The 17,967-nt window shown below is 43.0% G+C and overlaps 1 protein-coding gene across 1 annotated transcript in view; it reads left to right on the top strand.

Annotated features, from left to right (window-relative positions):
* Positions 1–17,967, top strand: part of PLXNC1 (plexin C1) — a gene marked incomplete at its 5' end in the record, with an annotated part of 153,455 nt that overhangs the window by 19,813 nt on the left and 115,675 nt on the right. Inside the window, 2 exons of the mRNA XM_010839711.1 lie at positions 2,426–2,566; positions 13,993–14,127. Of these exons, the coding sequence (XP_010838013.1) occupies positions 2,426–2,566; positions 13,993–14,127 (276 nt within the window). The remainder of the gene's footprint in view (positions 1–2,425; positions 2,567–13,992; positions 14,128–17,967) is intronic.

Below are 17,967 nucleotides of genomic sequence, written 5' to 3'. Positions count from 1 at the left end.
TGATCCCTAGTCCCAGGTGGTTTGTTGTATGCCACCAGCTCTCAAGTTCTGGGAACATTGATTTAATGGCCATGCTAGTTACCTGTGCTGTTGATCCAGGACTTAATTTAGAAAAATGCAATTATTGAGAAACAGTCAGAAGTCAGGGAAAGATGTTAGAGAAGATGAAACAGTAATTTAGAAGCAATTTTCTCCCTGTTCCTTTCCAGCTTTTGAGCCACTTCTGGGTTTTTGGAGTCAATCTTTCACAAACAGAGTATTTCATCCTACCTCAGCAAAGGCTAACTGTGATATCATGATTCTTGGCTAATCTGAATCACTGCAGTTATTAAGCACCTATTGTATACCAGATATGGGTTTCCCTTGCAGCTCAGGTGGTAAAGAATCTGCCTGCAATGCAGACCTGGGTTCAATCCCTGGGTCACGAAGATTCCTTGAAAAGGAAATGGCAACCCACTCCAGTGTTCTTGCCTGGAGAATCCCAGGGACAGAGGAGCCTGGCAGACTACAGTCCATGTGGTGGTAAGAGTTGAACATGGTTTCCATTGTCTCATTTGGCCCTTGTGGATGGATAATCAACAATCCACAGTCTGTATCATTTGAGGAGGGAGAATGGATCCTCCAGCCAAAAAGATCAGTGTTAGAACATTCCAGATGCTCAGACAAAGATGACATCCAGTTCTCTGAGTGAAGCACTTCTGAGACACTCAAATATTTAACAAAAATAAGAAGTGTGGTCAGCTGATCTTAAGTTTGAACAATTCTGTTTTTATTTTAAAGCAAGATGTGTGGTGTGGTTTTACTTTTTTTTAATCTAAAGGTCACCGATTTTTCTTTTTCTACTCATAGTCACGAGGGATCCTTATCTAAACAGTGATCTATTGTTCTGATTTTAGACTCATAGAGATTTTTTTTTCCCCTCAACTTCATTTTCACAGGACAGTTCCTCATCTTCCCTGACGGTATTAGAAGTAATTTTTAACAGGAAAAAAAAACATCTCTAATGAGCTTTCTAAAAATCTTCTTCAACTGAGTTCACTATGGAATATTTTATGCAAATAAGTCACTTTCTCTTAGGTTATGACATCTCTTACTTGAAAAGAGATCACGGCATTGGAGAAACCCTTGCCAGCTTATCTTTTCCTCCCAGCGCAACTTCAACAAAGAAATATAGACAGTACTTTAAAGGCTTCAGAAATCAATTTGGTCCATGAATCCGTTTAGTTTAGATGTTAATGAAACTTGGTGGGTTTAAAAATAATGAATGTTTAATAAGACATAAATTGAAATACATAAACACTGTCGGCAATAATATAATGAAGTTAATAAGTCTCAGCCTCCCCCTGCCCCTCTCCCCCCACCCCAAATCGGGTGGTTTTTGGAGTTACCCTGATGCTTACAGAAGTCTGTGGGCTTTCCCATTGGCTCAGATGTAAATGTGCCTTTGCAAACCTGAGTGCAGCTGGGAACTGAGCTCCGGCAGATAATGCATGCTATCACACTGTGTTCAGCAAACAGAGGGCAACGGCTCTTTCTAGCTCCATATCTTCCAGAGATTTGTATAACAAACTCCGTTTCCTGTCGTTGAAGGCAGGAAGCAGCGTGAAGCACTTCATGCCTTTAAACAAGAAAGAAAAAGACATTTGGGGCAATGCACTCTCTGCTCTGGCTTAAAGAGGGGCTTTATTTAATGATCGGGAGTGAGCCTGTGATCAAATGTGCTCAGAACCTCAGACCATTTAAATGCCTTCAGGTTCAGAGTTAGGTTTTTCGCTTCTTCTTCAGGAACATCAGCACCCAGGTCCAGTCCTTGTGCTTGGCTCCTCCTCAGCTCCATGGCTCTCTCTTACCCACCATCCATGACTCTATCTTTCCCTCTTTACCCTCTGAATGACTTACCCATCTCTGGGCTAACACACTGCTGCCTTCTTAGGAATCCAGATTCCTTCCGCTCTGCCATCACATCAAATAGGATGGTCCATCTCACACCTTAGGAAATGGCTTGTTTAACCTCGCAGAAGCCGAATCCTCTCCAAAATAAATTGTCACATGTTCCTGCAAATAGCCAAGTATAAGACTGTCTCCTTCCCAATTCAGTGGTGGGCTCTTTCTTGGCAATAAAGTGGACCTCGGTTTCATATATCTGCTGGGGGAGTGTTAAATGGATGGCTAGCTCACTGCTGGCAATCAATAGATGTTAATACGCAGTAAACAAATGGCTTTCCACAGGCTGGGCAAGCACAGTGATTCTGCAGATAAAGGGGATAAAAGGTTGCTCCTGGGGATCTTGCCTAAACAAATGTATTGGGGGCTCCAGTAGGATCCTTCCCAGGTGGGCATGAGTGACATTTTATCATCATGAGAATTATCATTGTTAAAAATTATCTTTTTGTTTTTTAATTTGTACGTTTGTGTGCATGTTCAGAAAAACGAGGATGAACCTGAAAAAGTCGAACCGATCGCATCATCTACCTTGATCCATTCCGACCTGACATCCGTTTATGGCACCGTGGTAATGAACAGGACTGTTTTATTCTTGGGGACTGGAGATGGCCAGTTACTTAAGGTTGGTTCTCTGTGCCTTCTTCAATGTCGATTTTAATATTGATCCATTTTGTGCTTTTGGCTTCTTTTTTGTTTGTTTTTTATTGCTTCTGGTTTATGCACAAGACCATACCGACTGCTTTATGTACTGCTCAGAGAACACCCCCAACCCCTGAAATGGCCTGAAAGAACTTTCCAGAAATCTATTCATAATAACCTCCCTACCCATGTGTGAGAGTGACAGCCCCCTTGCTTCCTGGGAACTTGTCAAGGCAGTTCCTTTCCTTACTCCTAAGCTGCCTGGGTGAAGCATATGGGGGTCTGGCCCTACTCCATCCTCGGTTCACCTTCCTAAGACTTTCAACCTTTCGATTCTGTCTCCTTTATGATGGAAATGTACAAAGCACCTGATTTCTCATAGCTTCAAAGAGAATAAAAAAACAAAAAACAGATGTTCCCTCTCCCCAGCCCACCTGCCACCCACATAGGGGGTTTGTTTTCTGCCCTTTGTACCCACACCCACCACAGAGAGGTTAGAGATCTGAAACCCTTTGAGACTCCCCTTGACTTTTATCTCTGAGGACTTTTTTTCCACTTGGTGGGTATACCACTGCTCAAGTTGAGATTTTTATTCACTGGGGCAGAGGGGCAGTGGGAAGGAAGAGAAAAATTCAGATACTACGTGACTCTGAAATTATATAGTGGTTATCTTATCAATTTCTTTAGTAAGCGTTTACTGAGCTCCTCCTGTGACCACCAACGTTCATGGTTCGAAAGGGCACTGTCTCTTTCACCCTAGTCTGATTCTCCTTTGTCTCTCTGTAGCCAGTTAATTTACTCCAATTCAAAATTGAAAACTAACAGATTTGTTTTCTCAAAGGATTTCCCACTGACAACTAGCTGTGTGACTTGAGGTCAATCACCTAGTCTCCCTGAGCGTCCATTTCCTCATCTGTAAAGTGAGATTGTACTGGATGACCCAGGAAACCGCTTTTTCTTCTGGTGGTCGCTGATTCTGTCTTCTGTGCAGTGATGCCCCGCTGTAGCCAAGCCTGCCTGCTGGCTGGCTTCCTCCAGATGCGCCCGAGTACTGCTCCCACACCTCTGCTTACACTGTACCTCCTCCCTGGATTACTCTTGTTATTTTTCCCTCTGCTTTACTGAATCCTGTGAGTCTATGCTTTGGCTCAACTCAAACTCCACCTCCTCTCTGAGCCCTCCTAAGACTGGAGTGTTCACGTTTCTCCCCCATCTCCCGAAATACCCGTTGTCTGTATCGTCCTTTTGGCTTGTCACAGATGTCTTGCTTGGATGCCTGACCTTTCCTCGTGTGTTTGTCTTGCCTTCCCGACTTGATTTTAAGCTTCCTGAGAAAGGAGGCCGGGAATTCCCACAGCCCATTACAGGGCTGAGTGCCTGGTAGATATTTGATTTAATCTGTTTTCTTTGGAGGAAACCCAGTAACATATGGGAGGGGGTTTGTTTGTATACACATTCTTTTAAAATATACATTGATCATCTTTCCTGTTGTGTTAGCTGTATTTCCTGGCGAAAGGTAAATACCCACCCGTCCTCGAGCACAAGTTTGCTCAGCACCGTCTCGGTGTTGTCAGGCCGTGTCCGGAGCTACTGTGACCTGGTCAGGCTGCTTAGACCCCTTCGCCTGGCAGAAGATGAACCGCCAGCCCTTACTGGGTCTCCTCACCAATTCTGTCCTCAGATGTGGGATATTTTTGACGAGTGCTTTGACAAGAACACCATTTCCCCAAAGCTGAGCCAACCAAACTGTTAGATGGTAAATCGGAGGTGAAGGAACACTCGGCTATAAATAGTTTCCCATGGGACGGCCTGGTTTTGCCTGTCCTGTTTGTTCACCCCCGCAGTTCGTGTGTACCTGGCTGGTGGGTACTGATGTGGTACTTGAGGGGTGGAACTGAGCTGCAGCCTCAAGCTGCTGAGGAAGAGGTGGCTGACCCAAGTCTCACTTTCTTCGGCATCTGTCCAGGTTTCACCTTCAAAAGTCGCATCTGTAGCCTTGGCTTGTAGGGTTCCAATAACAGGGGCAGGTCCATTTTCCGTTTCCTTGTTTTAGTGCTCGTCACTCTACCCGTTCTAACTAACTTAGTCCTCTCCATCACTTGGTGAGGTAGATCGGGGTCCCTACCCTCTGGGCTGAGGACCGGTGCCTCTGGTCAGGTCAGTGGTGGCATTAGATTAGAAATAAAGTGCACAATAAAGGTAATTGTGCTGGAATCATCCCCGAAACCATCCCCCCAGCCACCCCAGGTCTGTGGAAAAATTGTCTCCCATGGAACCAGTCCTTGGCATTGCAGTCCACGGGGTCACAGAGAGTCAGACACGACTTAGCTACTGAACAACGACATGGGGTCACAAAGAGTCTGACACGACTTAGCTACTGAACAAGGACACGTGGCAGAGCGGGGATTTGAACCAGGAGCCACTTCAGAGACTGACTGGTATCCTTCAGGTTGCTCTGACTCGGTAGCTGCTGCCCCAGGTATGGGCAGCCACTCCATGAAGGGCCTCTGGGGAGAGTGGGAAGGCGGCTGACAGGAGGTCATGATGACGGGGGTGGGGGCGGGGCGATGAATCGGGGTTCTTAGAAGCTCAGGGAAGAATCCCAGCTTGAGAAGAAGCAGACCATCTGACTGAGGGAGTACCTCACTGGCAGGAGAGCTTCTGAGGAATTAAACTCTACCCGCAGCTCCCCCTTAGGAGGATTCTGCCCTCGGGAGGAGGCTGTGAGCTCACCTGCCCACCCCCTCCCGGGCTCCCTAGGACAGCCCGGTCACTCCGACTCCCCCAGGAGTCCTGGGCACAGAGGGCTCGGTGCAGCCCCTTAAACCACCCAGAGTCCTGAGGAACCAGCACTGGGCAGATGCTTTGGGAGAACCTCCAAATCCTTCATTCAAAAACTTCAAGCTTGTCCCTTGCCAGACTTGTCACTGGAACTGTTGGAAAAGACGAACATTGATAGACACAAGCTTGGCTTCTTAAGCCACAGAGCGGAGCTACTAAAGAGCAGAGAAAAACAAAACCCAACCCAAGGCAGCCTGAGGTGGGGAGGAGAAGAAAGGGCTTGGATCACCCACAGCCTGACTCATCAGTTTCCTCGGAGATCAAGAGTCGACAGCGTTTTGACAGACGCCAGGCGCCGTAGTATATGCCTGGTTGGATGAGAGGCAGGCACTAGCATTTGGGAGCCCATTGCTGTTTTTGACCAACACGCACGCATGTACGCACACATGCACACACACACATCTACCCCACCCCCACTCCCATTTCCTAAATCTCTGAAAACTTCATGGAGTTTTAATATAGTTTGGTGCCATTAAAATGTCATGTTATTTAAATTTGTTTTATTGTAAGAGTAATACATGCTTATGGAGAAACTTTCTAAGTATTGGGGTATGAGGGGAAAGCAAAGAAAAAACGCCCCTGGTTTTCTTACACGGAAGCAGCCGCTGTCAGCATTTCACCTCTTTTTTTTTTTTATAACATAGTTGAGGTCAGACTCTATCCTATTTTGCATCCTTTTTTCTTCAGTTAATGAGGAAAGAAATGCTTGTATTAAAATGTTACGGCACACTTGTAAACAGTATTTTTAAATATCATGTTCTAACACGTGGAAACGTTTTGAGTTTAAGCTAAGATAGTGAATCATTTTTAACATGTCTTGAAAGGCATGCACTCTTTCAAGTCATCTAGTACTATCTCCGAAGGGAAGATTTTATTGATGATAAAGTGGAAAAATTAAAGACCTCACAATATGCTAATACTTTTGCTACCCTCTTCCTCCTGCTTTTATTCCAAAATTCCTTTATAAGATGTTAGAAAAACTGAACTAATTTGGAACTGAACATGTCCTTGTGATTGTCTACTCTGCCCCTTCCTTACCGACTTGCCATCCTCATGGTTGTGAGACAAGTTATGTCCACTTTTCTCTCTGGTTATTTCCTCATTTCACTTCCTTTCTGAGTATGACTGCATGTTATAATTTTTCAGTTGTCAGCGTCTCTACTGAGATCAGCTGAGAAAGTAGGGCCATGCTGAACTCAGTATTTGGGAATTCATACCCCATGTGTTACATGGCCAGGATGCTGCAATGAGTGCTCATTCTTACAAACATGGGCTGGCTCTTTCTCCAGACTGTGGTACACACTCGGGTGTAGTTTGGATTCCTTTGAGCTGACTCTGTTGCATATAGCAGATTATTTCAGGGGCAGAATTGAGTATTTTGAGCTTTTCCGGGTGGTAAAACAAGTAATAAAGAAACATGCATGAAATCTAATGTTTGTAACCTTACCCATGTGCATACCTTTCTTGTAAGCATAATAAGGCAGTGGGTGAGGAATAATAACAGCTAATGTTTCTGAGCTCAGACTGTGTGCCCAGCATTAGGACCAGTGTCTTCATGGATTAACTAGTTGAATGCTATTAACATCTCCACTTCATAAATGAAAAAACCTGAGGGTGTGAGATGATCGGTAACTTGCTCAAGGGGATTTGAACTGAAGCAACCAATCTTCTGGGCTTCCCAGGTGGCTCAGTGGGTAAAGAACCTGTCTGCAATACAGGATGATGCTGGAGATATCGGTTTGATTCCTGGGTTGAGAAGATCCCCTGGAGAAGGGCACGACAACCCACTCCATTTTTCTTGCCTGGAGAACCCCATGGACAGAGGAGCCTGGTGAGCTACAGTCCATAGGGCTCATAGAGTCAGACATGACTGAATGACTGAGCATAGCACAATGCAACCAGTCTCCCAAAAAATTGCACTGACAATTCAAATGTATTCCGTAGAGTTTGTGGAACTGTTTTGTAAATTATTATTATTTTCTGATATTGGAATATCTAGGTTAGTATCAAGATGCACATATTTGAGGTTTCATGAGAAAGGGCTCTGGCTTTTGTGGTTTTAGTTTGTTCCTATTCAGGGACAGCTTGCTTCAGTCCAGCTGGTGCAGACTTCTCTTTTAGGAAAAGGCAGAGCCCTGTCCTCTTGGGGCTGCATGTAGTTCCTGGGAGCCTCTGAAGTCCCTTAGGAAGCCTGGCTTTTCCCCAGTGAACTCCTTTAGAGCGAAGGTAGGAAATCTGTTCCGGTTGAGTTTTAGAATGGCTCCAGCAGTAAGAGGCTAGGGTTGGCTTTCTCCAACGTCCCTGGGCCTCAAGTAGAGTTCAGGACACAGGAAGCCATAGCCGGCCCTTTCCCCAGGTCCAGCAGAGAAACAGCATGCTTGCGCTTGGTTAGGACTGATTCCCTGTGTAGTTCTCCAAATCCTGCTCCTACCATGGAGGGAAATTCAACCCATTTCCAGAAAGTTCTTCCTGCCTCCACCCAGAGTAACCTCTGAAGAGTTTGCCTGGACTCTGGCTTTCAAAATTTTTGAGTGAAAAATAAGAGAAGTCTTTCATAAGGTCAAGCTCTGTTTATACTCCTACAGAATGTTCAAATAAGGAAAAGGAGGCCATGAGGAACCCAGGACAGGACCTGGGCCGGAAATGGGGGTGGTGGGGCTGGCTGAGCTGAGGTAACAGACCAAAAAGTAGAGAGAGTGGGGACTGTTGAAACTTGGAAGTGGCCTCCATGGTTGGCTGTTGAGAATGCCATGTTCAAGCTTACCCCCATCTCATTCATTCCAGTTTGTGAGTGTGCAGGGACTCCCTGATTCAGAACAAGCTCTCCAGTGGAATCCACAAATCTAGAACTAGTGATTCAGGCTGTGTGTTTCTCTTACTACTTACACTGAAATCAGGAGACAGGAAACCAGAGAGGCATTTGCTTTAATCTTTCTATTTCATATTTATTATTACTTCTACCTACTAAAGCACAGTAAAGGCTACTGTATAATTACCTTGCTTTCTCGTTTGTCTGTGTGTGTGTGGTTTAAGTCTCCTTTGTAGCATTTCTCAGAAACTATTGATGGAAAAAAAAGTGAGAAGATTGTTTACACTTAACTGGTTAGCCTCACAGAGTGAGGTATAAGAAAAAAAATGTGGTGAAAAATAGTTTTAACTTCTTGAACACCCGTGGCTTCCCAATGTCATAGTAAAGAAAAAAATAGTCTTTCATTTAATTTTCCTCCCCCTCATTTTCCTCACCAGGCTATCTTTCCCGTGGATGGTGTTGTCCCTGTTATACAGCTAACTGTATGGTGTGGAAGTCTTACACACTATACATTTCAGGACTGTAGTTTGTTTTTTATTTATTTATTTTTGCATGCAACGAAAATCCCAAGGCTAGTTAATAGGCTGCCTTGAGGCTTCAGGAAGATGTCAACAGAAACAATATGTTGACACTAACTGAAATCCTGCATCGGGAAAAATTTGTTTTCTACACAGGCTGCAACTGGAAGAATCTGAAGAGCCCTATAAAATCTTGAATGCTAATAAAGTATGTTTTTCATTTAATAAATATTTATTGGGCACCTTTTTTTATGTGCCAGGACCTTTTCTGGGTGCCAAGGATACAAAAGTGAACAAAACCGACAATGCCCCTACGCTCTTGGTAGGAAAAGAAAGACAGGGAACGAGTAAATGGATTAATTAGTGGTGAAGTCATTACACAAGGTGGTAAATGCCATGGAGAAAACAGAGTGATGGGTAGAGAGGGACAGTGGGGTACCATAGAAAGGTGACCAGGGAAGGCTTCTCAGAGGAGGTGACTTTTGAGACTCAAAGGATGAAAGGGTTTATGAGAATATACATGGCAGAGACTCACATTGACTTCAGACTAGATCTATAACAAGCGTGTATCCTGGAAGCAACAGATGAAAATCCACATCATGCCCGAGGAGTGTGTGTGTGTGTGTGTTGGAGGCATTTTCTCTTATGCAAAACTCAACCCATTTTGGGTTTCTGTGACTCACCATTACTTCCTGCATCACTTCACTGTTCTTTTCCGAGGCTGCCCAGCTCCAGTCTTGCTGGCTGGCTTTTCTGTGTTGAAGTGGATGTGACTTTTGCAGTTAGAAGATCTAAGTGTTCTCTCAGCGTCCGCCTGCTGGGCTGGGGTTGGGTGGGGTCAGAGGTGATATTAATAGAAATCCGGAGGAGAAGGAGAGCCTTCCCCATCCTCTCCTGGAGTCATCTGAGAGAGATGAGAATCATGCTGAAACAGAGACCCCAGTCTCTGTGTAGCTTGTGGTTTAGTAAAATTAAAAATGTGATGAACATGGAAACTTCCTTGGGGCTGTGGAGAGCATTCTCTGCATAATCTAGCAAAAAGAAAAACATTTGACCCACTCATCCTCAAACACTTGAAATTTAGATTGTGTGTATGTATTTTTAAAGACAATGTATTAGCATTGTTCAAAACTCAAAAGAACCAAGAAAACATGCAGTGTTAAGTCACCCATTCTTGACTTCTGGGGCAACCAAATACCTCTCTGTAAAATACAGATATTTTATATATGTCTACAAGCAAAAGGGGGAGGATAGTCTTTTCCCCATTTATTAAACATATATGTTATATATGTGTATACATGTAGATATATATTTAACATAGCATTTTGAACATATAATACATAATATGTTTGAACATATAATACGTAAAAAGCTTTCTAATTCTTTTTATTGCTAAATAGCATTTATTGTTTGCACTGTAGTTTACTTACCTGGATCCCTATTGTTGGGTACTTGGGTTGTTTCAGTCCTTTGTCGGAACACACAATGTTGCAGTAAGTCCCCATTACATCTGTCATTTCACATATATGCTAAGGGCTGTGGGGTCTAAGGATATGTGTTCTATAATTTTGATAGATGATGCCAAATTACCTTCTGGAGAAGTCTTACTCTCATCAACAATGAAGCATGTCCCTTTAAACCCAGCGTCTCTAGTTATTGGGACAAGCTTCGGTGTTGGCCACTCAAGGTAGCTTGTTCAGGAAACTGGCAAATCCTGGCACAAGTACACATTGGTAATTTAAAGAAAAAAAAAAAGCAATTTCCCTGCCATAGTTCCAAGTTTTAGAGAGAATACTGATGCCTTATCTCCAAGGGATCTAGTAAATAAATCTGTATTGACCCAAATAAGATCTTTCTAGCCCCTACTCATCTGCATCCACCATGCTCCAGAAATAAATAAGCTCCAGTAACAAACAACTGCACGGCAGCTCTAACTCACTGAAAGTGGATAAGTGATATGAGTAAATAAAAAGTATGTTTTTATTTACTTTTAAATTTTAAAGCAAATCCAAGACACTATGTCATTTCACTCATACATATTTTATTATACACGTCTGGGAAACTATGATCATTTCTTTATATCACCACAACCATAAAGCTGTTATCACAAATATTAATTGGAAAATTATAATTAAGTGAAAAGTGAAAGGGAAGTCGCTCAGTCGTGTCCGACTCTTCACGACCCCATGACTGCAGCCCACCAGGCTCCTCCGTCCATGGGATTTTCCAGGCAAGAGTGCTGGAGTGGGGTAATTCTCCAAGAATTATCTAATAACAAGTCTAAATAACTAAATTTTCCTTATTGACTCAAGAATGTCTTTTTAAAATTGTTTTCTTCAAATTGGTATCTGATCAAGATATCTGAACAAGATCCTAAAATGACACTGAGGTTGGTCTGTTTCTCTGAGTCTGTGTGATCTCCTCTTGTCATTTGGTTCACCTCCATTGACTTTGAGGAAGGGAAGTCTGTGGTCCTGTGGAATGTCTCATATCGTGGATTTGGCTGTTCACATCCTTGTGGTACCATTTAGCTTGTTCCTCTACCCCTTCTGTTTCCTAATGCTAAATGGATGTTAGCACTAAAGGCTTATCAGATTTGGCTTCAGCTCTATTGGCAAGAATGCTTCATAGGTGTTCCTCCCAAATGATGGGTTTTATCCAATCAATTTGTAAACAGAGATCTGAACAGCAGGTTTTCTTCTCCTGACTCTAACTTCTGTCAGTCTTATTTTTGTTTATATCTGACTTCTATCTCTTTCCTTCTATACAACCACGTTCCAAGAACCAGATCAGCTGTTTGCATCTGAGCTGATTAATAAGGAATGTGAATTAGAGATGGGAAGACAGGAGCCTGGCAAGTCCACACTTGGTCAGTCCCTCCCCGAGGTCTCCCTTGGCTCACCGTTCTCTGTAGGCCAGAGTCTCTAACAGAACTTTCCCTGATGATGGAAATGCTGCCTATCTGCACTCACAATATGATAACCACTAGCCATATGTGGATAGTTATTCCTTGAAATGTGACTCATGTGGCTGAGAAAGTGAATTTTTAATTAAATTTAAGTAGCCCGGTGTGGCTACTGGCTACCATATTGGATGGTGCAGCTGTAGAGTCATTTTTCAATGACTTGGGGTACAGACCTTTCCCAACTCCCTTGGGACCTAAATATTGCTTTTCCTTTTTTAAAAGTCATATTTAATGTATTTAGTTACATTGATTTTTTCCAGAGCTGCCACTGAACTTCGCAGTTCATGTGCTTCTCATGAGCTACCAGTTACACCAAATCCACCCAGGTTTGACTCAGAACAGATGATGGAAGGAAATCACCATCACAGGACAGGTCCAGATCCTGAGTGCATGCAGGATGCAGTTCCATCTGCCAAACTGATAAGGAGCCTATGGTTAAATAGCAAAAACGTGCTCACCATCAGGATGGTGCGGCATAGGCATGTTATAGCTCAGTAGATGTGTTGTAGACTTTGAAAAGAATCTCAGGTGCCACGTTTTTGTTTTTGTTTTTTCAAATTATATGCCCAGTGTAACTGATGGCCACAGTGGTAGAGAGATGAATGAATATAGATGCTGTATCTGGATGTTTTCAAACTGACAAAATGCTGAACATCTTCACTTTGAAAAGCATTGTATTGTTTGGGGCAAAGGGGTGGATACAGAGAGGATTAGGATATGGTGCCTACCCAAGAAGAGCTTGCAATCTAGTAATAGATTATTATCCATCGAGTATTGATTATGTGCTAAGCATTGTTCATAATTCTTATCTGGTCCTACAACAACTGTGTATAAGGAAAGCATTATGAGTTCCATTTTAGAGATGAGGAGATTGAGGCCCAGGGAGCTTCAGTAAACTCCTAGCTCAGAGTAGCACAGCTCCTGGAAGGGCAGAGCCAGGAGGCAAACCTGAGACTGAACTACCGTTCTGTTTCCCCAGGGTTAGGGTGATAGTCACCCGAGCAGCCTTCCTAGCCATGTTTCAAACCACACCTTCTCACCGTGTCACTCCTATGCTCACAGCCCTGCTGTGGCTCTCTGTCTCTTACCCAGAGTAAGAGGCAAAATCCTTACACAGGCCAACAAGAACCTATGTGATCCATCCTATTACCTTGCTGTCCACTCCCTTCTACCTTGCTTGTTTTGCTCAGGTCATACTGGTCTGCTCTCATTTTAGGGCCTTTGCACCAATGGATTGCTCTTCTAAGAGCATCTTTTGTTCAGATACCTAAGTGACTTGCTCCAGAATCTCCTGCAAGTCTCTAAATGAATGTCGCCTTCTAATGAAGCTTACATTGAACATGCATCTTCCATCTCATTTTACTTGGACCTGTATCACCTGCTAACATATTTTTTAAATATCGGAGTATAGTTGATTTATAACTGTGGATTAATTTCCAGTGTACAGCAAAGTGATTCAATTGTACATGTATAAATCAGTTCTTTTTCAGATTCTGTTCCTTTATAGATTATTATGAGATATTGAATGTAGTTCCCTATGATATAAAATACCTGCTGGTGTATGTTATAACTTTATAATTCGTTGTTAATTATCATTTTGCCCCTCACCCCACGCATGCACATGAATATAAGTTCTATAAGGGCAGAATCTTCCCGCCATTTGTTCACTGCCATTTTGCAAACATCTAGAATGTGCCAGAATAATATAGTGGATGTTCAGTAGATATTTATTGACAAAAGATGAATGAAGCTCAGGAATGGCCAGTTTCAAAGCCACACTTATATTTGATGTATAAACAAGTACCTACTTGTTTAGGCCTGCTAAGTTGTCCTGGTTACTTTAAAACACATAGCCATGCAGACTCACATAGGCAAATCAGAGTAACCCATGCAAATATCTGTCAAACTGACTGCCTTCAGTTTTAAGATCACTTGGCATAGCACTAGTGAAGCTGTCACTGTAGCGTCTCATAAGGCCCCTGTGGTCAGAAATTGTGGACAGTGGGCTTCCACATGGAAGGATACTGCCCCAGCACTGAAGAGTGACCTTTTGTGTGTGTGCATGCACAGCTTTGTCCCCTACAAAAGCAGAAGTACCAAGCTTTTCATCACTGGCCTTGAAGGCTGAGACATGAGCCGATGATGAAGGAAAGTAGCATCCCAGCCAGTGTGCATAGTGAGGAAGAAAGGATGTAGTCTTAGGATTAAGCAGTAAGTTTTGCCACCCTGAAATTCAAATTATTTAATGGACGTTTTATTTCTTTTTTAAAAAACAGGTTATTCTCAGTGAAAATTTGGCCTCGAATTGTCCAGAGGTTATCTATGAAATCAAAGAAGAAACACCTGTTTTCTACAAACTTGTTCCTCATCCTAAGAAGAATATCTACATCTACCTAACAGCTGGAAAAGAGGTAGGTAGAAATACTAGTTACCATTTCTGTCTTATGAATACAAACTGTTTGACTGATGTCATTGTCCGATGGTAAAGCTTGTACTTTGAACTACTGAGTTTAAACACTGCTGCAAGCTCTGAGAAGACCTGCCGTGGTTCACAGGCATGGAATTAAAAACCTTACTGTCAGTAAGTAAGCAAGAAATATTACCTATTTAGACAATTTTATTATTGGCTATATTTCCAATGCCAAGTTTTTCAGAGAAGTGTGTGCTTGCAAATGGGTGCATAATCAGCAAGGTAACTGAATTTACACATTTATCATGTGGGCATTGAACGGTTAGATGCATTTATGAATATGCCCAATGGGATTGGCTTTGGAATTTGGGGTGAATATCAGGCCACAGTCTTATACACATTCATGAACCAGGAAATATATGGCACCAACCCTCCCTCTCTTAATTTATCTGGCTGTTTTAGTTTTTCTTCTTGCTTCTGCTTACTGAAATAAAAAGGATGCCTTTTTACATTTTCTTCAGTTTTAAAGAGCTTTCACCAAGGGAAAGAGGAGGGGAACTAATTATTATTGAGTTCCTACCGATGCTGTACTAGTTACTATTCCAAAGGGAGTCTCTCTAGATGCATAGAATTGTACACACAAACACACCAACCCCAAAATATAATAAACAATGTTAACAAAAGCTGTCAATAATGTAGTGAGATAAAAATTACCCTTGTTTTGTATATGAAGAATCTAGGACTCAGGCTAAATATCTTTTCATGGATATATACATATAGGGCCTTGTCAGGGGTAGGACTTAAATTCTACCCTGATCTTGAAGCCTATGATTGTTGTTGTTCAGTCACTAAATCATGTCCAACTCTTTGCAGTCCCATGGACTGCAGCACGCCAGGCTTCCCTGTCCTTCCCTACCTCTCGGAGTTTGCTCAAACTCATGTCTGTTGAGTCAATGATGCCATTCAAACATCTCATCCTCTGTCACCCACTTCTCCTGCCCTCAATCTTTCCCAGCATCAGGGTCTTTTCCAGTGAGTCAGCTCTTCACATCAGGTGGCCAAAGTATTGGAGCTTTAGCTTCAGCATCCGTTCTTCCAGTGAATATTCGGGGTTGATTCCCTTTAGGATTGACTGGTTTGATCTTCTTGCAGTCCAAGGGACTCTCAAGAGTCTTCTCCAGCACCACAGTTTGAAAGCATCAATTCTTCAGTGCTCAGCCTTCTTTATGGTCCAACTCTCAAATCCATTCATGACTACTAGAAAAACCATAATTTTGACTGTACAGACCTTTGTCAGCAAAGTGATGTCTCTGCTTTTTAATACACTGTCAAAGCCTGTAATAAGTAGGATCAACCCCAAATTTGTGAAAACCAAACATTCTTTCATGGTTGTTTTGACTCATGACCATTTGAACATACAAAGTGCAAAGATAACTGAGACTTACATAATTACATGATGAATGTCACATGCTCTCAGCCCACCCCCATTTTTCATTCTTTTCTTCTCTATTATTCTAAGCAGAGCAGCAATGACATCAGTCTCCATGTACTGGCCAAGTCACAGAGATGATGTGCAAGCCATTTAGAGCTTCTGACTTTCCTAAAAAGGCATTATTGCCCTTTGCATGTTGAAAAGGCAGCTATTCAAAATGACCACGTTGAGATGGCCAGTGAATCTCATATACCTTTGTTCTTCACCATACAGAACCTTTGCAAACAGCTTGCTTCAACATTTAAACACTGTCTATTATATTTCTTCCCCCAGGGCTCCCATAGTTGAAAGATTTTTGTCTATTCAACAAACTGCATTTATTAAGTAACAATTCCCATTCTCAGGCTTTATTTATCAAGGGCATCTCAAAACAGCCACTCAGAGCGCTGACTGTGCTACCACAGGGAGCTGATAAAATTCCAGCTCAAAGCAAAGACACTTGTAGCCTTGCTTAGTCTGTGCATGTTTTTGTAATCAGCTTTTTGAAACATTACAAATAGCTCATAAATCCTTCCCCCAAATCCCAGACTGTAGGCCGAGAACCACAGTGAGAATCACCAGTAGTTGATAGATTCTCACTTTCTCAAGGTGAAGAGTTCTAGTCTGGCCATTCAAAGCCTGAAGACCTGGGAAGAGTTTTCTACTGGGCATCAAAGCTGGCTATTCTTACTTTCTTCACTTAGATTCACTGCTGGAGTTCCTATTAGTAAGACTCTGGTTTTCTGGTTTAGCCAAGATAGGCCCTACAGAGGCAAAACCCAAGGAAGATCCTTCCTCAACTCCTGGGGAGATAGGAACAGACAAACTGAAATGCCCTGGTATATCCATAGAACACCTGGTCATTAAAAACAACCACATGGGGATAGCTACATTGTTGTGGAATAACTCCTATAATGTGTTAAGTTAGAGAAGCAGGTCCAATGTAGTAGTTATGGTGGCCTTTCTTTAACATGGACTTCCCTGGTGGCTCACACAGTAAAGAATCTGCCTACAATGCAGGAGACCCAGGTTTAGTCCCTGGGTTGGAAAGAATCCCCTGGAGAAGGAAACGGCTACCCGCTCCAGTATTCTTGCCTGGGAAATCTCATGGACACAAGGAGCCTGGCAGGCTGCAGTCCATGGGGTTGCAAAGAGTTGGACAGCACTGAGCGACTAACACTTTCACTTTTTTTTTCAGAGTAGTTCTCATAGAATGTTCTGGAGACTCATTTTGCACTAAATGTTCTGAGCAAAAGTAGTCCTGAGAGCAGATGTTACCTACTATATCCCTCCTAGAGTATCATAACCAGAGCATTCAAACGCTCTCAGAAGCCTTGTGCTAAGGAAACCTAGTTTGCTTTTTGCCTGTGAGGTTTCACATGTGTGTTGGACCGTGGAAACTTTTTCCAATGTAGTAGCAAGAACCAAGATTTATTGAGTGTGTATTATGTGCTGGGCATTGTTGGTAATAACCCTGTGAAGTCAGCAGTGCCATCACCATGTCACAGGTGAGAAAACAAGGTCAGAGAGATTCCGTGACATTTGTGAAAACACCCCAGAATTACAAAGATGTCCTGTGAACTACAAGGAAGTATCCACATTCTGATTAATTTCGGCTCAGGCTGGTGGCCTGCCCGCTGCATCTGTCAGCCACCCTGGGAACTGAGATGATGGGTGTGGTTATTCTCCACAAAGTCAACTTAAAATGGACTGTTCATTAGAATGGACTCAACTTAGAATGGACTCTGCTTTTCTCACAAACTTCTTCTAGAACTCTCTGTTGCTCTGTATGATTTAAGAAGTTACTTATGGTCTCCAGCAGGTACAACTTGCTGGCTCTGAGTTCTACAGGTTTCCTGACTATCTGCTGTGGGATTTTGCCTGCAAAAAATATGCTGTGTAAGGCTCAGGTCCTCCCTGCCTCCCCTGACCCTGCTTGGAGGCTTGGCCTACCTTTGGGGCCTGGGTTTGCCCATCACCATCTCCCTCTCTGGGGGCTGCTATTACCTGACAACTGGAAGAGACAGCTCCAGGGGCTGAGAATGATTGGGAAACTCCTCCTATTTCTTTTATTTTCGCCTTCAGTGGAGGGAGTGTGAGCAGTGAGCTGGGAGCTGAGGTGATGGAACAACCCCGAGAAGGGTGTGGAAGGGTGGTCCTCATTTCCATGCCAAGGGTTAACCTCCTGCTGACACTTGGGTTCAGAGCCTGTTGCTTTCCCCTGATGCTCATCTTCAAGGTGCTATTGACTCACTCTCTGAAAACCAGGTGACCTGATTCCATGATCTTGGAAATCACTATTAGCAGATCAGAAAGCTAACTATGTACCTGTTAGCGGAGGTTAATAGAGGTTCACCTGTAAGAACTCTT

The sequence above is a fragment of the Bison bison genome, unplaced genomic scaffold (assembly GCF_000754665.1).
Source record: "Bison bison bison isolate TAMUID 2011002044 unplaced genomic scaffold, Bison_UMD1.0 scf7180017864133, whole genome shotgun sequence".
Lineage (NCBI taxonomy): Eukaryota > Metazoa > Chordata > Mammalia > Artiodactyla > Bovidae > Bison > Bison bison.
This window is presented reverse-complemented; position numbering and strand designations above follow the sequence as displayed.